The sequence below is a fragment of the Cavia porcellus genome, unplaced genomic scaffold (assembly GCF_034190915.1).
Source record: "Cavia porcellus strain 051 isolate PalLab524CR breed Dunkin Hartley unplaced genomic scaffold, mCavPor4.1 scaffold_5, whole genome shotgun sequence".
NCBI lineage: Eukaryota > Metazoa > Chordata > Mammalia > Rodentia > Caviidae > Cavia > Cavia porcellus.
In genome coordinates this window covers 49,285,799-49,308,627 of record NW_026947488.1, presented here as the reverse complement: position 1 = coordinate 49,308,627, position 22,829 = coordinate 49,285,799, and the positions used below count along the sequence as shown (strand labels likewise).

Genomic DNA, 22,829 nt, shown 5'->3' with positions numbered 1-22,829 from the left:
TTCCTCGGCCAGATTCCTGGGTCATGGATCATACAAAGTTATACCACTGGAAGGCATGGTTCAATGGAGAGACAAATTTAACAAGAAAGGATCTAGGACTCAACTTGTGCAGACTGAGGAGGTTTCAGTTCTTAATTCTAGACCTTTTTTTTTTTTTTTTTTTTTTTTTTTTTTTTTTTACAGAGAATATGGTTGGAAGACAGATGGGGGGCCCAAGATAATGCCAAAAATAATCCCACAGAATTGAAGATGAAAGAGTACGTCTCATCGGAAATCAGATCACCCTGTTATCAAGGGAGGGCTGGCTGTGTCTTTGGTCTGCTAGACATTTACTGATACGCCAGGTTCTTAACACATGCGTTATTTCTTCATCCCTATTTCAGAAGTTAGAATGCAGCACTCCTACAGGATCGCCTCTGGCCCAATAGCACGACGCAGTCTTCAGGCCCTTCCCACCCCGCAGATGAAGTAGGGGCTGGCGGGCTCCGGTGTCCACCAGGGCACTTCGATTCAACGCAGTCGCTTGGCCAGCACAACAGCCAACTCTTAGGTGCCAATGGAAGAGGAGTACTTTGGTACGGCTACCTCGCAGTCTCCACTAGTGCGAAAACACCAGGGTTCCGTGGTGGCGAAGTCAAGATCTCAACAAATCCTAAAGAGAAGGACAGAAACCGAAGCTCCACTTAGAACGCTGGAGAATCACAGTCTGGGGGCCCCGCCCACGCACGCGCGCTAGCCCCGCCCACAGCGCATCTCTGACCCCGCCCTTAGGATTGGCCGCAAGGGCCACCGTCCGCACAGCCCCGCCCCGCACGGCCAGGCGAAGCGAAGCCGGCCGTGCGGTGTGTGTGTATGTGTTCGCGGGGCCCGGTCTCAGCCCCGGGAAGATGGTGGCGGCGGCGGCGACGACTGAGGCTAGGCTGCAGAGCAGGACGGCGAACATTGCAGCTCTCGCGGGGAAGAAGGGCGGGCGGCACCGGGACTGGAACGTGACCAGGGCTGAGAGGCCGGGGCTGGGGGTCGGGCTGCGTCTCCTGCGGCTGCTGTCGCCGTCGCTGCCACCGCGGCGGTTTCTGCTGCTGCTTCTGCTCCTGTTCCTGCTGGTGCCCTGGGAGGCCGAGGCCGCGGCGGCGGCGGCGGCCGTGTCGGGCTCAGCCGCATCTGAGGCGAAGGAATGTGACCGGCCCTGTGTCAACGGCGGTCGCTGCAATCCTGGTACCGGCCTGTGCGTCTGTCCCACCGGCTGGGTGGGCGAGCAATGCCAGCACTGCGGGGGCCGCTTCAGGTCAGTAGGGGTGGTGGTGGAGGGTCGGGCCCAGCTGCAGGCTGGGGCTGAGGGGCGCTCGAGACCGCTTCAGGCCAGAGGCGAAGAGTGGCTGGAAAGTGGGTAGTGTAGGGCGGTCCCACAATATTTGATGGACATTTGCTTCCGGAGAGATCATCGTCTTTGGCCAGGGGATCTTCCTGTAGGGGAAGGTGAAAAGGTGCGAATCAGGAGTGAGGACACCCCAAAGGTATTTGGGTGCTGCGGGCTAGACTGGAAGAATGTTCAGTGTCTCAGTATCAAAGCCAGTTTCCTAAACTGGGTCTATATCAGATAAATGAGGTTATCAAGGAAAAGGTGAGTGAGCCAGTTCTTAAACATTTCCTTTTAACATCCCCGTTTGCCCTAATGCCTGGTGAATTCCTTGGACTGATTGGAGGAGATACGGTGTCTTTTGAAGACCAGGCCCTGGAAGTGATTTGTTGGCTGGAGATAGAAGGAAAAGTATAGTATTGTGAGATTTTTAGGAATAGAAGAAGAAGTGTGGTTGGTGAAAAGAAAATTAGGAAGCCAGCCTTTTGAAGCTCACTGGTGGTGGCATAGTATAACAGGGGTGTGTAGAGAGAATGGAGGGGGATTCTTGTTTTCCCTGATTTCTGGACAATGTAGAGTTTTGAGTTGACTTGGTTTGGGGCAATACCTTTTGAAGAGGTCGCTTATTAGCAATTATTTGTTATTGTCAGTTGTGCAAGGATTTCTGGATCATACAAATAGATTAGCCAGACTTTGGCCTTGTCCACAAGGAGTTTGGAATACCGCAAGAGGAAGATAGGTACACAGAACCCTAGTCATGAGAACTACAGAGTCATCCATGCATTTGGCAGGTATTTCCTGAGTGTCTTCAACATCTGATATAAAGGAGAGAGGAAATGTGGTGAACAAGACATATAGGCCCCTACTGTCAAAGGTTTTCTGTCTTAGTGGGGATGACAGGTAGTTAACAAGTAAATGAGTAAAATGAATAAGACAATTTCAGCTAATGGTAAATGTCATCAATAAAATAAAACAGGGTGATCTGGTAAAGAAAAATAACCATCAGGTGACTTTAAGAAGCAGTCATTTGAAGTGCTATTTGATCTGAGACCTGAATGAAGCACCTGTAGATATTGAGGGGTAAAGAAGTGATTATCTTGGGGGATTCAGAGATGATGTGGAGAAGAAGGTAACACTGAATTTGAGAATTTGAGGCTGAGTAGGCTTTGGAAATGTGGAGCTGAGGGGAAAATCCTAGGTAGCAGAAAGGATGCAAAATTGTGGAGACCAGAAAGTAAAGTTTTACTGGTGCCTATGTAGAAGAGTTTCCTGAGACAGAGGTTTGGAATGGTAAAACCAAAGACTTAGGCATTGTCTGATCATCTAGGGAACTCAGAGAATACTGAGCAGATGAGTTCTTAATTTTCTGGATGGAGAAACTAAGTGATTTGGGGCACCGTGTATCTTGTAACTTAGGATATTCTGATTTATGAATTTAATTTTGCTTACAAAGTTAAGGCTGTGGAATTGAAGAGCAGGGTACACAGGACTTAATTTGGAATGGGCGTGAGGTTAGTCACTGAGTAAATAACTTGAAATAGTATTACTATCTGAGAAGTGGGGTGTTGAGACTCATCATGCACAGAGGTTGGGAAATGATAGGGATCATGACAGGCTAGAGAAAGGGCCAGATGGCTAGAGCAGAGGGGAGTAAGGGGATCATGGCAAGGACACCGTCCAGCCCAAACATTTGCCAGCATTTCGACCTTTAGCCCACAAGTGGTGGAATGGCACACTTCAGTCTTGTTTTCATGACACTGTAGGCTTTTAAGTCAGAGTCTTGCAGCAGTGGCCTAGGTGAGTGAAGATAAGGCCAGAACATTTTCAGTTTGAAGTACTTTCAAGATCAAATGCATGGTTGGGTCCTAGGAGAGTCCTTCAGGTTCTGAAAATCTGGGACACAATGGTAGGCAGTGGTATCCACAAGGTGAGAAGGGGCAGTCATAGCAAGATTAGTCTACCTGTAATGTTCAGAGTAGGTGGAACCACTTTGTGTATAAAAGATGGTGGGCACCTTGGTAGAATCTGTTGGTGTGGGTCAGGGCAGTGGTAATGAGAGCCTGAGAGAAGTAATGGTACTAGAGACAAGGATAGATGCTGCATGGTGTTATAAAGGTAAAATGGAGTGGTGTTTCTTTGAAACTGATTTGCTCTTTGGAAGAGAGAGAGTTATGGTGAGGGAAAGAAAACTAGATCCAGTTTCCTGATTGAGTGGTGCCACTAACATACAGGGAGACAGGGGCAGATGGATTGTGATAAGTTTGATTTTGTACAAATTGATTTTGAGGTGCTCTCAGGCTGTGTACTGGCTCATGTAAATATTGGAGTCATTTATCTACAAAGGGGATTGCCAGTGAGAGAAACTGTTCTGAGTGTTCACATAGACAATCTAGTGAATTAGAAAAGAGTCACTTGTAATGGGAGAGCTGACACTCCAGACATTGATTGTCTCAGATGGTGTCATGTTCAAGTGAAGGGGCACTCCTGGCTACTGTGGATATTCCCTGTGAGTTGTTACTAGCTGATGTCAGTGCTGAAGTAATTATGACTAGTCCTAAAGATACCATTATATTAAATAGCTTCTGGAATTTGCATTTTTAAAAAATGAAAACAGGAGCAAGTTATGTCTTTGGCTTTTTTTTTTTTTTTCCCTCCAGTACTGGGGATTGGATCCAAGGAATTGTGCATGCTAGGTGAGTGAACTGCCACTGAACTATATCCCTGTCCCTTTAAAAGTTTTGAGACAGGGTCTTGCTTAACTTGTGATCAGACTGGCTTTGAACTTGTGATCCTCTTGCCTTCGCCTCCCAATTAATAGGCCTACACTATACCATCATCCTTGGCTCTAGTCTTTTATAAAAACTTTTAGCTGCAGGGCTTTTTTTTCTGGATGAACAGTGTCTCAGTCACTTTCCTCATCACTGGGACAAAATATTCAATACTTGCAACTAAAAGGAGGAGAGATTTATTTTGGTTCATGGTTTGTAGAGTTTTCTGTCCATAGTTTGCTGGTTTCAGGGTAGAAGTAACATGATGAAAGGCTTGAGCAGAGGAAAGCAGCTCACCAAATGGTAGACAGGAATCAGGTAGGAGAAGAAAAAAACCCTTGTAGTCCATGTCCTGAGTGACCCTTCTCCTCTCACCAAATCTTGCTTCCTAATAGCAGTCCAGTGATGCCATCCCGTAATCTAATCACCTTAACCATAGCCTTTGTGGCCATTTTTAGATTTAAACCATAACATTCTACTGTGGCCCCCAAAAGACTTGTGTGCATCTTTTTATGCAACATGCATTTAGTTTCTCTCTAAGAGTTGCTAAAGTGGCTGGGCGTGGTGGCTCACGCCTGTAATCCCAGCACTCGGGAGGCTGAGGCAGGAGGATCATTGTGAGTTCAAGACCAGCCTAGGCTACAAAGTGAGCTCAAGGCCAGCCTGAACTGCACAGTGAGACCCTGTCTCAAAAAGACAAAAAAAAAAAAAAAAGAAAGAAAGAGTTGCTAAAGTGTTAGAAGTTCCAGTATTACTGAAAATGCAAGGCCAAAGGTTCCTTTGAGACTTAAGGCAAACCCTTAGTGAATCCTGTGAAAATCAAAAATAAGTTAAACACGTCCAAGATATGGTGGCACAAAATAAACATTTCTTTTCTAAAGGAGAAGAACAGGTGAACAGGGAAGGAAATGGGACCAAAGCAAGACGGAAATCTAGCAGGGAAAACATCATTAAATCCTGTAGTTCCATATCCATACTTGCATGATGTGAACTCCAGATGGCTTGGGTGGCCCTGCCTGTACAGCATTGCTGGTGGTTGTAGCTCTCATAGCTTCTCTCTTAGGCTGGCTTTTTACTCACTTCTTTCATTCCATGTTCCTGGCTTATCTAAATTTCTGGGGTCTCCATTATACTTTTGGCTCCACCCTCATTGGCTTCTCAGGCATACTCCCTGGTCTCCCAGGTCTTTTGAAATCTTGATGAAAGCCTACCTGAGCCTACAACTCTCATATTCTGCATGCCTATCAAACTAGTACCATATGGATGACACCAAGGTCCACCATTTGCTCCAGCAGTAACCAGATCCTTTTAAATTGTGGGTACAGAGACTTCCAAGTACATGGATGGCTGAGTACTGTGAAATGAATTTCAGGTAACAAATTCCCTTGATGGCCTTTCTCAAGCAATGTACCTTTGGGGTAAAAAGCAAAGTCTTTCACTTTTCCACCCTTGAATCTACAAAGGGTGGCATATTTTGGATTCATCCTGTGCCCATCTTTTGGAGAATCCTTTGTATTGTGCTAGTGTAAAGTACTGTAGTTCACTTTTTAAAAATATTAATCTTTTCAGTAACTAAACTGTCTTCTGCTCCAGCTTTACAGACCCCAATTCTATGGGAGGTTTCTTTCTTTCCTTCCTTTTTTTCCTGTTTTTTGAGACAGGATCTTGCTACATAGTCTAGGCTGACCTTTAACTTGTTACGTAGCCCAGGCTTGCCTTGAACTTGTGTGAGTCCTCTGCCTCAGTCTCCCAAGTGCTGGGATTACAGGCATATGTTACCATGCCTAGGCTTCCTTTCTGGTGGAACTAAAAGTTTTAAAATCACTCCACCATGCTGTTTGCTTTTGATTCTCAATATAGAGCTGGCTAAAAGCGCCAATAGTATCCATACCACAGCCTTAACATTAGGCAGCCGTGAAATATCTTCCACCAGATTAATTAGTCTGTTGCCCATAATCTCAGTTTTCTGCAAAGTTTTAGGACAGGAGCAAAGTGTAGACACATTTTCTTCCAGAGTATAACATACATGGAGGCCTGAAGTCTCACTGCCAGTAGAGTCTTGTTTTCAACTGAAACCTCCAGAGCCTTGTCTTTACCATCTATCTTTGTATCAGCATTCTGGTTGTCTGAGTTCTGACCAAAATCTCCTCTATTAAGCTTGGTTTACAGCATTTTAGGGCTGCTTCTCCAGCCAGCATCCAAACTTTTCCCCTCAAATTGGTTCCAAAGGCTTCTGAACCACATGGTCAGCACACATGTCACAACAACAACCCCATCTCTGGTAGCAGACTCTGTTTTAGTCACTGTCCTAATCACTGGGACCCAATACACATAACCTGCAACTAAAATGAGAGGTTTATTTTGGCTCACAGTTTGTAGAGGTTTCAGTCATAGTTGGCTGTCTCCAGGACAGAAGTGGGATGGTGGAAGGATCTAAGTAGAGGAAAGCAGTTCACTGCGTGGTAGACAGGAAGCAGAGTGACAAGAGAAAAGCTGGGGAGGGAGATAAATTTCCAGACCAGAACCTCTGAGACTCTTTCCTCCAATTACCCCTTGCCCCTGCCAAGCAATGCAACTGTACCCTATAGTTCAGTTATCTTCCGAACATGGGAGACTTTGGACACCATTTTGAAGAGTTAAATATGGCTTTTAATTATAATGCTATTATTGTAGCTTATAAATCTCTTTGTTATTGAAATTAAAAGATGTCAAATGAATGTCTTTTTGCTTTAGAAGTGTATCTAGTTGGAGTGTGTTTTCTAAGCTTAAATTCTGTTATAATCGCCATTATAGGTCTTTCATCATTTGAAAGGAATATAGGGTAAGAGATTTCACTGAAGTTATTTTTTTCATTGAAGTTATCACTGAGTGACATATTTCACTGCAGATATTATCGAGTACATATTGCATGCAAACAAGCATTTTCATATGCATTGTCAGGGAACTCTTGAGGCTGTTGTATGAAACTTGAATTTTTATATGATGCTAGTTGGTTGCTTAACTTTTCCTCCCAATTGAGAGATGCTATAAAAATGATTTATTTCAGGGTATAAGGTTAATTATGTTAGTTTAATAAAAAATAGAATCTTTGGTGGATAATTTCTAAGGCAGTGCCACTTTATTTTTATGTGAATCTTTATAACTCAGGGGTCATGTTTTTTCACTTGGTGACATTACCATCAGAATTTTTCTTTGGAGGATAAATATGCCCCAGAGATAGTTAGACATTAAGTACATTTAATCAAATTAGGAAGTAAATATTCGGTACAGTTATGAAATTAATATGCATTTAATTGCTGTTGTACAGAATTTTGGAGTGTTGTAATTATCAAACTGTTAAGACATGGCTTCTGTAGGAGAAATAGAAAGTGTTGTTGGGCATCTATCTTTTTGTCAGCAAACAATAGTAATAGTAGTAGTGGAGGCATAAACTCCCACTATTTCTCTTGGATTTTTCCTTTTTTTCCAAGTAGTGTGTGAAATTTTAAAAATTACCTCTTTTAAGCCATAGAGTGAAGTTATTCTCATGTAATAGATGGATAAACTGAAGTTTGTGATTTTTTTGGCGTGTGTGTGTGTGTGTGTGTGTGTGTGTGCGCGGGTGCGCGCGTTGCTGGGTATTGAACCCAGGGTCTTATGCCTGCTAGGCTGAGCTATGTGCCTTAGCTTGAAACTTGGAAATACTGAATAACTTGCCCAAGGTCATACAACTTGTACAAAATTGGAATTTGAACCCTGGTCTTGTTTGATTCCCAAACCTTGCTCTCTCTGTTGTACCATTTGACCTCTCATTTTTCCTGAGTCCAGTCATCCTTAATGGACATTCTGTGGTAGAGCTGACCTAATTCCAACAAACACTTTGAAAAATAAAGGAAGACCAAAGTGCCTGCCTGACAAGTATGAGGTCATGAGTTCTATCCCTGGTACCAAAAAAAAAAAAAAAAAAAGGAAATATAAAAGAAGAAAAATAGATTTTTACAATAGGAAAGCTAGCGTGAAAAAAAAATCTTAATTCACCTGACTCTGGCTGCTGATCTGAGAACGTAAATACCTTTCTAACTAGTAAAATGAAAGTTCTGGATGTAAAAATTTAAGAAATAGTTAAAAAAATTACTAAAGTGGTTGGTATTAACCTGAAACCCTAAATTTATGTTCATGAGCCCAATTTAGGATTATCTGTTACTCTCAATAGACTCTTAAGTTCCTTTAAGGGAGGATTTTTAATCTGTTTTATTCAGTGTTATTTTTTTCAGAGCTTAGAATACTGCCAGAAACATAATATTCAATAAACTTTTTTTCTTTCAAAGAAATCAGTAGTATAACAATCTAATAAACATTTGTTGAATAAAGGAATGAAATTCTCTAATATATTTCTTATGACTCTTAAAAAACGTTTTTGCCCACATGAATACTGCATATGTTCTTCATCATCATATTTTTTCTGAAGTCCTGTGTCTTCTTTTGGAATCTTTTGCTGCCTCCCCATCACCAAATTTCTTCTTCTTCTTCTTTTTTTCACTTTTTTAATTTTATGAAAAAACAAAATTAACAGAATAACAAACGATTATAATAGTTAACATGTTGTGTATCATTATCTTAAAAGTAGTTACTTGGGGTATAAAACATAGACAAAAGACTATTACAAAGAAGAAGCAAACATTCTTATTTTCATTAAAAAAGCCTTTTCCTTTATCTTTTGTGACATGTTTAATAAAAATAAACATGGCATGTTTATTAAAAATATTACAGTAAAATATACATGACTATACATTAATTCCCTTCAAACTGCTTCCCCTTGCTTTGAACACACTTAACCATTGTTCTTGCCACTTTCTGAACAGAAAGTCCTGGTTTGTGGGTTACTTCAGTTGGGTTGCCCTAGCTGCCTTGATGTCCTGAACTGATTCAAAACATTTACCTTTCATGTCATTTTGACGTTGAGGAAGAGCCAAAAGTTACAGGGTGCCAGACCCGATGGACAAGGTGGATAAAGGCATACCATAATGTTTTTATAAACCTGATTTTCTTTCGAATGACACCCTACAAAGGCACTATTTTGATCCAGTACCTCAGTAAGACACTCTTAAAAAGAAGACTTCCAAATCTGCTTCAGAAAGTGGTAAGAATGGGATGGGACAAGTTTGTTCAAAGTGAGGAAGACTAGTGACAATGTGTCTTACGATAATTTGAACAATTTTTTTCAATCTTTTTGAGACAGGGTTTCATTACACAGTTCAGGCTGGCCTTGAACTCTTGGTGATCTTTCTGCCTCTGCCTCCTGAGTGCTGGGATTACAGGCATGTGCCACTGTGCCGCCTGGCTAAAAATTCTTTTTTAAAATTCAACATATTTTTCAATCACCCTTTGTATTTTAGTTGTAAAGTCTACTTCAGCTAAACAAAAGTCAAAACTTAGGAGAAAGCTTGCGTTCTTTTACCTGTTTATTGTCTCTGAAATCTTGTAAGTCCGCTCCTTTCTATTCCTCCTGCTGCTGTACTAGTGCCTGTGACCTTCCACCACATTGCAGCTGATCTGCTTATGTTGCAGCCTAAGTGGTCTCTTACACTCTTAGGTCCATTCCACACTTTGTCATATAAAGTTTCTTCTAAAAACATGTCACATCGTGTATCATTGTTTTACTTAGAAAGTTGATTTTTGTCACGCTGGGGCTTGAACCTAAGACTCACAGATGCTAGGCAGATGAGCTACATCTCCAGGGAAAACCTTTTTTTTTTTTTTTTTAACTCTTACTACTTGTAAAATGACCCTCAGTAAAACACTACCACCCCTTTCCCCCACCAAATCTTTCCATTCTGTAGTTATTTTGCATCCTTATAAATTAAGCACTTTCCCTCTTCATCACCCCCATATTCATTCATTCTTTTCTACTTATCCAGGTCCTATATTTCAAAATCCATCTTCAGTTCTCTAATTTGCAATAGTCAGTTCTGGTCATACTTTCTATTTTCTTTTGAGATGAATCATCTGATCCATTCTGTGTATCTCTCCTGAAGGATTGTGGTATGAGGGACTGTGGCCTCTCTTGAGGATAGAAAGTGAGTAAAAATCAGGCATTTCTCTCTGCTTAGAGAGTTCATAATTGTGAAGGGGATACAGGTATGTGCACAAGCAGTTAGAATTTCATGGTGAAAATGCAGACAATATGTGGTGTTTTAAGTCTCGTGGGCTTGTTGGAAGGCATCACAGAAGAGAGGACCTGGTGCGGGGAACATCTGAGAGGCTGAGTGTGGACAGACTCCCTGAGGGAGAAGGGCATTCCAAAGGAATGATGAGTTTGTGTAAAAGCAAAGAAACATGAATGATAGCAGTTCCTCATTTAATGACCCTCCTGTTTAACAACTGGACTTACTACTGAGGCACACTGCTCAAATTTACACCCTGCTGTGCAGATTTAGGATCTGCCTTTTTTTGGTACAATTCTGTGCATCTTATTGATTGAGACTTATTTTTTTGTGTGCAGTGTACCTTGTTTATACAGTCCTGCAATTTTTATTATACTGTATGATCCAGATTATAGTTTTATGTCTTTTTTTTTTGGTACTGGAGATCGATCTCATGACCTTGCACTTACCAGGCAGGCACTTAAGCCACTGAGCTAAATCCCCACCCCCGAGTTTTATGTCTGTTATACATTAAAGTACTGCATAGAAGAATTGTGCAAATAAAAGTAAAGTCATCAAGTTGGATTTCCTTTGACCATTTCTTTGTTCTGAGTTTCCTAGTCTATACAGTTCTTCATTAAGCAGTCAGGTCATTTTACAACCTACTTATAGGAGTGGAAGTTGGGCATTAAACAAGGAATGTCTGTGTCAACTTAGTTTGTTAGTTTCCTAGGACTGTTACGACAAAAAGACAGAAATAGATAGAAATTGATGACCCATATTCTGGAGGCCAACTGCCTGAAATCAAGGTATTAGTTGGGCCTTCCTCTCTTTGAAGACTTGGAGAGAATCTGTTCTGTGCCTTGTTTTTTGCTTCTGAATTGCCAGCAGTCCTTGCTTGTAGCCATCATAGTCTCTCATGCTTCAGTCTCACATGGTACTCTCTCCATGTAGCTCTTCTCTTACAGATATCCATCATGTTGAATGCACAAGTACCGCTTTGTAGTAATCTGACAGCATCTGCAAAGATCCAGTTACCAAATAAAGTCTCATTTATAAGTACTTAGGGTTAGGACTTTAACACATCTTATTTGTGGGATGCAATTCAATCCACAACACTTAGAGAACTACAACATACATGGATTTTACTGATCTATAACTTGCGAGTGATGCACTGGAACAGGGTGAGACCAAAAGGTGATAATGGCTTCCCTCTTCCCAACAGCCTCAGCTTCTGGCTGTGTCCAAGGATAAGCCAAGACATTTTCATTTTTGGCTGTGGTGATTGTTTTGAGCTAGGCATGTGGCCCACGCTGACTCAATCAGTGTGAATCTCAGCTTTTGCTAGAGACTTCTGTCTTCTAGAGGAATTTATGAAGTAGGTGCTTTGTTTACTGTGTGCTAAGGCTCGAGGGCCTAGAGTTATTATACTGGCATTGCTGTTCTGAGAGGGATCTACCTGAGGTCAGAGCAATATCCTGGAGGATAGAAGAAAAAATGGAGCTGAAGACTGATGACTGTTGTGACTCTGGATTAAGCTATGCCTGAATCTGTACTTTTTGGGGCTGTGAGAGGGCACCACAGTCCATATTTCCCTTATGCCAGTTAGAGCTGATGTCTCGCTTAAAATGGAGCAGTGCTTGAGACACCGTGTGCAGTAGAGCTAACTCACTGGAGTTAGTCAGCTCCATCTTCTACAGCAAATTATGTTAGACTTTACCTCTGTGAAAGGTTACCAAGATAGGCAAATGCTTTTTACTTACTACAGTATATTTAAATGTAAATTAAAAGTTTGCAAAAACCCCCCAAAATACAAAAAATATGCATACATGGAAAAAAGTAGAGTATGCTTATGACCAAAACATTTTTTCATTCATTCGTTTCTTTTATTTAGATGATTGAACCTAGGATTTACTTATTTGGGTAGAAGATTGAACTCAGGATCTTGGCACTAAGCCACATCCCTAGCCCTTTCTTATTTTTTGTTTTTGAGGCAGAATCTCACTAGGTTGCTAAGTTGCCCACCTGGGCTCAAACTTTGGATCCTCTTGCTTCAGTCTTCCCAGTGCTGGGATTATAAGTATGTGTCATCACATCTGGCTCCACACAGTTTTTACTAAATATAATTAATTGATTTAAATTTAAATTTACTAACTATAACTAACTGATTTAAACATTTGTAGAGTGCTGCGGGTATAATTTGATGGTAGAGCTCTTGTGTACCATGCATGAGATGCTGGCTTTGATCCCTGGTACTGGGATGGGGGGATGTAAATGCATCACTTGTAGTTTAATTTGAGAATGAAATAGGTTTCTAGTGGTGTGGTTACATAGAAATTTCACGTTGCTCTTTTTTTTGGTACTTGAATTGAACTCAGGACCTTGCACTTGCCAGGAAGGTGTTGTGCTGCTGAGCTATATCCCCAGCATAACACATTGCTCCTTTTCGTAGTACAATCTTTTTTTTTTTTTTTTTCCTTCTACCTTTTTGGAGACAGGATTTCTCCATGCAGTTTAGGCTGGCCTTGAGCTGACTTTGTAGCCCAGGCTGGTTTTGATCTCACAAGGATCCTCCTGCCTCAGCCTCTTGAGTGCTGGGATTACAGGTGTATACCACCACACCTAGCCTGTAATACAATCTTGTTTGCAAAACTAAAATGAAACTGGAACTGTATTTTTGGAAATACTTGTATCTGAATATTTAGCTGCCACTACCCCACTATGAAACTTGTCTCTTGGTAAAATAATATTCTACTATTTTATGATTTCTCAAATGCATTTTTTGTGAAAGTGACTTTTACCTATACACTATATACCTTTTTTCTCATTTGTTTTGCTACGTTTTCCTTCTATTTTTCCTTTTCTTTCTGTACTTTCAAGCTAATCCTTTACTATTAGCCTAACTTAATCTTGCCTATTTTATGGTGGCTTTCATATATTTCTCTTGCTTTTTTTCTTCTCATTTTATTTATGTCATATCTTTAACTGCTTTTCTTTTACAAGTTGAGATTTTGGTTTGATTTAATACTTTTAGTTTTAATTATTTGAAAAGTTTTTTTCAAATTACATTTTGAGTGAGCTTCAGTTCTAATTATGTGTCTACATGCTTTGTTATTTGGAATTGTCTATTTTTCATTTATATGTTAATTTTAGTCGTGACCAAATTACCTATTTTTAAAAATTTTTATTTAGTTTTTTAGAATTTAGAATTTAGCATTAATGGCATATAGTTATTAAATAAATGAATTTTCCAGTTTTTCTTGATCCTTTTTGTTATCTACCTGAGAGTTTTTTTACTTTATTGATTTATATTTGTTTTTTTAAGACAGGATCTTGCTATGTAGTTCAGGCTGGCCTAGAACTCACTGTAGCCAAAACTGGCCTTGAACTCATAGCAGTCCTTTTGTAATCCCAGCACTCAGAAGGCTGAGGCAGGAGGATTACCTCTAGGTTGAGGCCAGCTTGGGCTGTAAAGCCTGAACTGCATAGCAAAATCCTGTTTCAAAAAAAAAAAAAAAAGGGAGAGAGAATTAAAAATAATCTTTTGATTTGGGCAGTTCTCCAGAATGCTGGGATTACAATAAAGTGCCATAAAGATTATTCTTTTTTTTTTTTTTTGGTACTGGGAATTGAACTCAGGACCTTGCACTTGCCAGGCAGTGCTGTGTTATATACCCAGCCTCCCACTTTTGGTAAGATGATTTTAAATTGTAGTATAAAAGTAATTTATTAATAACAATTATAATGTATGTTTTAATGCATTGTATAATACAAAAAGAAATTTAACCTTTATTTTAACATGTAATGCATGTTGTTTTATGTATTGTAAACTAATTATGTAAAAAACATTGGCAGATGAATAAAAAAGGATATTAATTTTAAAATCAGTTATATTAACATGGAGATTGACTATAATCTCAAAGCATCCTGGGAGTCTGAGGCAGAGGGTGGGAACTCTGAGCTGAGGCTGGATAACTTTGTGACTCACTGAGACCCCTACTTAAATTTTGAAAAGTGTGTTGGGGGGGGGCGAAGGGGAGATGTAGCTCAATGAGATGATGGGTTTACTCCCCAGCACTGAAGGAAAAAAAAAAGCTTTAAAAAAAATGCTATTAAAAGCAGTTTTCCTGGCCCTTTAGTATTTATTTATTTGTGCTTTAAAAATGTTTTGGGGATGTCCAGGGATGTAGGTTAGTGGCACAGTGCTTGCCTAGTAAGCACAAGGTCCTGAGTTTGAGTCTTGGTACCAAAATAAAATGAATCAATGAAAAAAATTTTAAGAATAGTTTTTCTTTTGATTCTGAAGATAAAATGATAGTAGTTTCCAGCTATTTGTAAGCATTTCTCTACAAATAGCTACCTATTTTTGCGGCAAGGTCTTACTATGTAGTGCAGGCTGACCTTAAACTTGCTTATGTGGCCCAGGCTGGCCTTGAACTCATGGCAATCCTCCTGTCTCAGCCTCCTGAGTGCTGGGATTACAGGCACATGCCACCACAAATAACACATTTACTGTGTGGGTAGTGTTTTTTTTTTTTTTTTTCACTATGAATAACAAGGCCACACTAATTATAATTGTCACTTAATTTTTTCTTTTTAACATTGGTTTTTGAAGTACTAGAGCTAAAACTACAAAAGTTAAGATAAAAGGCTTGGTAAAGGTGATTGTGAGGCAGATGTGCTGAATTAAATTGATTTTATGGCCTGCCGTAACTTCTATTATATAGTAAGCTTCTTTTTCAATAGATAACATTACTGTCTTTTAGTTGAAACAGCATTTGGACCACAACTGAGAAGCAATTACCAACAAAATATTTTTAAAGCAAAAATATTTGCTTTAAAATGATCATGTGTTTGGTGCTGATTCAGTTGCTGGGCTAACATCAACTTCTTTCTCATATGAAATTTTCTGAGTCTATGGGAAGAAGTTCAGAGATAATAAAATGAATATCTACGTATCTGTCACCTAGCTTTGTTGGATTTCCTTTATTTTAATACTATTCTAAGTAATAAAGTATTACATATACTGCCTTAGTTACTTTTATCATTGCTAATACAGAATACCTGACACCCAAAATTAAGGGAGGAAAGGTTTATTTAGTTCACAGTTTATAGAGGTTTCAGTTCATAATCACCTGGCTAGGGTAGGGTGGTATGGCAGAGGGGTGGTAGTTCATGGTGGTGGAAGACAGCAAAAGCAACAAGAGAAAAGGGGAGGAACAAGCCATTTTTCTTCCCTTATAGTGCATGCAGGCTACCTGCCCTAGGGCGAGTGTAGCACTGATGCCCCCAATCCCAGTACTAGACAATGAACAAATCACAAACTCTAGATTCAGCTGCCTCAAAAAAGCACCCCCCTCCATGACTGAATAAGGTTTTGGGGACCATCCTGACACGAACTGTAATATACACCAACTAAAGTCCTCATGTTACTCTTCCCCAATTCTCATTACCTTATTCTCTCTCTCCTCAGAGTTAACTAGTATGGTGAATTTGATATTTATTATTTCTCTCTTTTTTTTTTTTTTTTTTGAGACAGGGTCTTGCTTTGCAGTGCAGGCTGGCCTTGAGTTCACTTTGTAGCCCAGACTGGTCTTGAACTCCCAACGATCCTCTCACCTCAGCCTCCCAAGTGTTGGGATTATAGGCATGAGCTACCACGCCCGGCTTTTATTGTTTTTCTTACATGTTTGTACTTTTGTTATATGTATGCATATTATTTATTATATGTATGCATGTAATAAAATTAACATATATGAATTTATTTATAAACAATGTGCTGTTTCCAAAAACAAGATTATATTTTTAAGCTTTGTAAATTTTTTTTTTGTAGCACATCTTTTCACTTAGTAACATAATTGAAGTTTATGTATATTAAGTACAGGCCTAATTGATTCATAATTATATCCATTACAGAAGAATTCTAATTTATTTGTCCATTCTTCTGCTGATTGGCATTTAGTTTTCCAGTTTTGCTATTACAAGTAGTGTCATAGTTAACATTCTTTTTTTTTTTTTGTCTTTTTTGAGGTAGGGTTTCATTGTATGGTTCTGGCTGGCCTGGAACTCAGTTTGTAGCCCAGGCTGGCGATCTTTTTGTCTCAGCCCCCTGAGTGCTAGGTAGTTAATATTCTTGGCATGTTTTTTTAGCCCTTGTGTATGATTTGGGCATGTATGGTTTATTCAAAGGTTATTGGACCTACGTGGTTTATCCAAAAGTTAGTGATTGTGAAACTTTTAAAACACCTCCAAAATAACTTAACTTGTAAAATTTTCTTGTTTTTTCATTTCATGATCTTAAGATTAAAAAATGAAGAAATGTGGAGTGATTGACAGATATATTTAGCTGACAGATTCATTTTTCAAAAAATGTGTTTATATTGTAAAAATACAACTTCAGGTATATTAGAGGGTTACTAAAAACAAAGAAAGCTCATTATACTAATTTTAATAAATATGTTGAGTGGGGTCAGGCATGGCGCACATGCCTGTAATCTCAACTAGTTAGTAGTGTGAGGCTGGAAGACAGACAGTTCCAGGCCAACCAGTACAAATTAGCAAAACCCTGTTTTAAAATAAAATTTGAAAAGCTTGGGAACATAGTTCAGTGGTAGAGCTTTTTTTGCTTAGTATACCCGTAGCCCGAATTTAATTCCCATTACAGAAAAAACAGTCTGCATGGGTGTGAATTTAAATTTTATAGGAGCTTGAAAACTGTTCTCACTCATTTAAAAAATAACCAAGTAAGGGCTTTTTTAGTATTTTTTTCCTTAAATTTTAATTTTATTCTAATAGCCCCACATAATCTGCTTTTTGGGATGAGCAATTCTTTCATTGTTCCAGGTATTATCTACTATACAATTTGCTGTTTTGAAATGTAGTTTTATAATTTTAGTGTATTTTTAAAGTCTAACTGTCATCATTATCTTATTCTAGAATATTTTCATTATGCCAAAAAGAAACTCCATCCTTATTGGTAGATTCCACATCCCTTTATTTTCTAATCCAAGATCATGAAGATTCAAATTTCAAAAGTGTAGGTTGTCTCTTCTTTGATCCATTCTGGGTTAATTTTAGTATATAATATAAGGTCTACTTTTGTTCTTTTGTATGTGCATGTACACTTGTTGATGAGTCTGTTGTTACTCTGTGATTGAATGATCTTAGCATTCTTGTCAAAACACAGTTGCCTTTCGATATGCAGGTGTAGCTCTGTACTCCCATATTCCGTGTCTTGTATGTGTGTTGTTAATCAGTATCACACTGATTAACTATTATAATTTGTAGTGTTTAAAAATACTCCCATATAATTAAAATGTTTTATTTTGAGAAATTGTAGATTCGCCTATAGTTGTGAGATATAGTACAAACAATACAGAGAACTCCTGTATCTTTTACCTATTTCTTTCAGTGGTAATGTCTTGTGTGACTGTAGTTTAAGATCACAACCCTGAAATTGCCAATGATATACATCATCAACCTTATTCAGATTTCACCAGTTTTATGCTAATTTTGTGTGGATATATTTCTCCCATAGAATTTTATTCTACTGTTTCTATGCTTTAAGATAGTTTATTGAACATCGTATTGTTCTCTAAAATAAAGATTTGTGTATAAATGAAAATTTTGTCTTGAGATCATTAGATTCTGTGTGTTGAAGATTTTCATTTGGGTTAGTCAGTCACTATGGTTACTTTTGTATAAAACTCAGGAAAACCTATAAATGTGTACATTTTCACATATAATGTTTAAACATCGTAAAGCAAGGCATATTGAGGTGGGTGATAGGATGGTGCCTCGCCTTAACTCATTTGAGCCACATGTGCAGCTCTGGATGGTTGCTTTTTAAAACTTTGTGGATGATGTATTTTAGTGCTAGAATGACACAAGGTTCAGGGTTAATCTTACACACTCTCTCTCTCTCTTTTTTTTTTTTGTAAATGCAAAGCTGAGAAGCCTTGTTAAATAAGTATATCTTAGATGGAAGAAATTTTAGGTGAGGGTTTGAATTCCATTTCTTTTGCCTGGTAGAAAGACTTTGATAAGATTGTGAAAGAAGGGCTGGATTTGGTGGTACATACCTATAATCTTAGCATTTGGGACCCAGAAGGATTGCCATGGGTTTAGGGCCAGCCTGAGCTACATAGCAAGATACTGTCTCAAAAAACCTAAACCAGAAGTACCCAAAAAACATTGTAAAAGGATACCACTGCGTACTTCTCCTCAGGCTGGTTAAGTTTAAGAAATAAGAGTGTGTAGAAGATTTTTAGAACTTTATTCCATTTCAGTAGTGGTTTTCATATGTCAACCCAGGTCAGTTAAAGGATGTGTTTGGAGTTTATCCCTACAAATAAAATTGCTGGGTTAAAGCACTTCAATTTTATTTTATTTTATTATTTTATTTATTTATTGGTACCAAGAATTGAACTCAGGACCTCATGATTGCTAGGCAGGCACTGCACTGCTGAGCTATTTTCCTGGTCCCAGCTCTTCAATTTTAGATACTGCTAAATTGATATTAAAAGAAATTGATCCAGTGTTTTTACTACCATCGTTCATATTTGGGTGTTCTAGTTATGTTTTTCATACTAGTCTGTTGAGTATGAAGTGATGTATGATTGTTTGATTTTTGCCGCCTTTTAATTACTAGTGGGAGTGAATATAATTTCATATGTTTAAATACCATTGAGTTGTCTTTATTTGAATTGTTTTTTCTTTACTTTTGGCCATTAGACTGTTTTGTTGTCTTTTTAAAATTGTTTCATAGGCATTCATCATGTATTCTGGATGTTAATCCTTAGATTACATTTGCAGCAATACTTTTCTCCTAGTGAATACTGTCATATTTTATTTTATGTTTGCAGTTTTTTAAATCTAAATGATTTAAATGATAGGCCAAACAAATAAATGGTGAGATAGACACCTTTCCTTTCAGAGAAATTCTGGGAGTGGAGCTACACTTGGTGATTCTTACCCAAAAAGTAAAATATAGAAAAGGGTTCAAGTAGTAACAGTGGAGAAACCTGTTAAAAATACTTTATCCAAAAAAATCAGGGTTAACTCTACAGTGATGAGATACTGTTTTCAGGTGCCCAGTGGAATAATGGGATTAGGAAGAAATGTCACCTCTGTGGTATTTTTCTTAAAACTCATAACCACATGAGAAAAAACATCAGACAAACTCACATTGAGAGACATTCCACAAAATACTAGACAGTATTCAAATTCTCAAGGACTTGGAAAAAAAAAAGACTGAAAAATGTCAAAGACTTGGAACTAAAGAGACGTATAAATAGATGTCGTTTGATATTCTGAATGGATCTTGGAACCGAAAAGATAAACTTTGAGTTAAGTTTGAAATTTAGGAGATAGAAATATATCAACATTAGTTTCTTAATCTGTCAAATGTGCTATGGTGACCTAAAATGTTAACATTAATGGAAACTCAGTGAGGTGTGTATGGAAATTTCTGTATCATCTTTGTAATTTTTCTGTAAATCAGAAATTATTTCTAAAATAAAAAGTTTATTAAGAATTTCAACTTGATTTTATCTGGTCTAAGATGCCATTTATTGTAGGATGCACCAATTTTTTACATGCTATTTTTTTTTTTTTTTTTCTTTTTGAGACAGGGTCTCTCTGTGCAGTTCAGGCTGGCCTTGGGTCTCTAATTTGAGAGATCTCCCAAATGCTGGAATTATAGGATTATAGGCGAGAGCGACCATGCCCCGCTTTGCGTGCTGTTGAAACAGAAATGTATCTGCTAACGAAACAAACAGGGCTGGAGATGTAGCTCAGTGAAAGGCTCTGGGTTTAAGTCTCAGTACTGCCAAAATGCAATGGCAACCTTTCATAGGCACCCATAGATTTGGCTACCGTGCTCACTTCTCTGGTATTCAAGTATCTTATGATGTAAGTTTTTTTTCCACATAGATTGTTTTTTTCAACTTCAGTTGTGCAGTTAAAATGGTATTATAGTATATATTGCATTTATTTCTTAATTTTAATGTAGTCAAATATATTATTTTTTCTTCCATTATGGAGAATTCTTACTGTGTCCCATTGGAAAAAAATTTCCTAAGGTGATATAGTGTGTTTTGGAGAGAGAGAGAGAGAGAGAGAGAATGAATAATGAGAGGTCAGAGTAAAATTTATTTTATTTTCATTATGCTTATTTATCCAGTGAGAACTTTCTTCTTCTACTCTTAAGTGCTACCTTTGTTGCTGCTCAGGTGCTTATATGTGTATGATCTGTTTCTGCATCCTATTCTGTTTCTGTTGGTCTGTTTTTCTGTCCGTATGCTGTGTATTTAGCAGCTATATATTTAGTTTTTACAGCTTTTTTTTTTTTTTTGAAGACAGAGTCTTTTAGACAGGCTGGCGTTGAACTCACTATGTAGCCCAGACTGGCTTTGAACTTGTAGCAGGCCTCCTGTCTCGACCTGGATTACAGGCATGCGCCACCATCCCTGGTTCTGCTTTATTCTTGTTCGTTAAGTTTATTGTGGCAGTTTCTTGGTCCATGACATTTCCACACAGATTTTAGAATCACATATCCCAAGAAAAGTATCTTGAGAATATGACTGGCATAGTAGAAATTAACAGCCTTTTTTTTTTTTATCGGCACCAGGGATCAAACTCACGACTGCCTGCTTGCAAGGCAGGCGCTTATGCCGCTGAGCTAAATCCCCAGCCCCCAGCTTTTTTTTTTTTAAACAGAGAGAATTGTCTTTTATTTTTCTTTTGTGATACTGAGGATTGAATCCAGGGCCTTTTTCCCAGCCTTTTTAATTTTGAGGCAGGGTTTTGCTAAAAATAAAAATGAAAAGCCCAGGCTAGGCTTTAACTTGTGGTCTTCCTGCCTTAACTTCCCAGAGTGATGAGATTATATTTGTGCACTGCTACACCTGGCTGACAGCCTTTATATTGGTCTTTCAGACCAGAAACATAGTGTATACCTTAATTTATTTGTATATTGTTAATTTGTCTCAATAAGGTTTTATAATTTTTTGTACAGACATCTTTTACATAACTTCCCAAGGTGTTTGCTCTCTTTTAATGCTTTTGTACATCATATATTTTAAAAATTTCATTTTCTAATTGGAGCTGTTTTAAAGAAATTCAGTTGACATTTTGTGTATTGGTCTTCTGTTCAGTATGTTTCTCAAACTCTTAATGATTCTAATAATTATCTGCATATTACTGTATCTTTAGGGAAAAACTCCCTTGATCTCATAGCTGCTCCAAATATTGCTTGTATTTTTTTTTTACAGCAAATGCCCCAGAATGAAATTATTTCTTTTTGCCATTTCCAAATCCCTTGCTTCCAGTTTTCTAACTTATTACCATCAGCCTGTCTGTAGGAGCAGCAGCTTTTTCAACCTGACAAATCCAGTGGTTAATTCTTTTTTTTTCCTAAATTTTGTAACATTTCACAGCTTACCTTTTGAAATCTTGCTTCTGGACCTTAGACATTCCATACTGTACTCTCCTGTTTTTCCCCTCATATCTAAATGACTCCTTATTTGTGAATTCTTCTTTCTCTGACTTTAGAGTTAGAGTAACAGTGATCTGTTGAATAGAACTGGTCCTGTTTAGAATACCACGTGATTAAGTCAGACCATAGGGAAGGCATCCATCTGCTCAGCACAAAGTACTTTGGGCTGAGTTCTCAGATCCCAGAACACTTGAACTGAGATTTGAAAGAGTGATTAAGAGTCTTCTATATGGAGAGGCAAGTGTGAGGGGAAAAGGCAGGCAGACATTATAAGGTATGGGGATTCAAAAGCAGATGAGTCCAGGAAAGAGGCTGACTTTCAGTATTGCAGCAGTGTGAGCAGCTCATTCTGGGGAGCAGTGGTCCAAGATGGAACAGGAGAGGTAAGTTGGAGATGGATTTTGATGGACATTGAATGCTGGGCTAAGTAAAGTCAGCAAAACTTTTCAGGCAGGTATTGACATGGTGAGACTGGTTGTGGATGCAGATTACCGACCCGAGCTTCTTGGAGACCTGTGCCACCATGCCCAGCCTAGAGTGTAGGTTTTGAGTGAAGGAACTAGTATTGTTTTTATAGATTTTTTAAAGGTAATTTATTATGATTTAAAAATACGAGGAAGCATTATTACTTTGTGGTTATTTTAATTATCGTGGGTGAAAGTAGTAGAACTTCTTTTTGTTTTGCTTGGTTTGGTTTTTTAAGACAGTCTCAATGTGTAGCCCAGACTAGCCTTGAACTCATTATCTTCTTGCCTCAGCCTTCCAAGTGCTGAGATCACAGATTTGCACTACCACACCCCATACTAGTGCAATCACTACTTTTTTTGATGGCTGTAATAAAGTTTGGTAATTCATAAGCAACATAAATTTGTTGCATACAGTTCTGGAGGCTGAGACATCTTAAGATCAAGGCACCAAAAGGTTTGGTGCTTGGCACAGGCTGTCTGCTTCATAGATGGTACCTTCCTGCTATGTGCTTACATGGAAAAAAGGGCCCAAAAATAGTTTACTCAGGTTTCTTCTCTGAGGGTACTAATGCTGTTCATTAGAACTCTGCTCTCAGGGGCTGGGGATTTAGCTCAGCG

The 22,829-nt window shown here is 38.6% G+C and overlaps 1 protein-coding gene across 2 annotated transcripts in view; it reads left to right on the top strand.

Moving 5' to 3' along the window:
- Positions 1 to 468: 468 nt before the first annotated feature.
- Atrn (attractin) overlaps positions 469 to 22,829 on the top strand; it is a 151,503-nt gene continuing 129,142 nt past the window's right edge. Inside the window, exons 1-2 of one of the 2 annotated variants that reach the window (XM_063248768.1) lie at positions 469 to 1,285; positions 4,015 to 4,050. In XM_063248768.1, coding sequence (XP_063104838.1) covers positions 888 to 1,285; positions 4,015 to 4,050 — 434 coding nt within the window. In that variant the 5' untranslated portion in view covers positions 469 to 887. The remainder of the gene's footprint in view (positions 1,286 to 4,014; positions 4,051 to 22,829) is intronic. The other variant, XM_005008351.4, reaches the window with a different exon arrangement.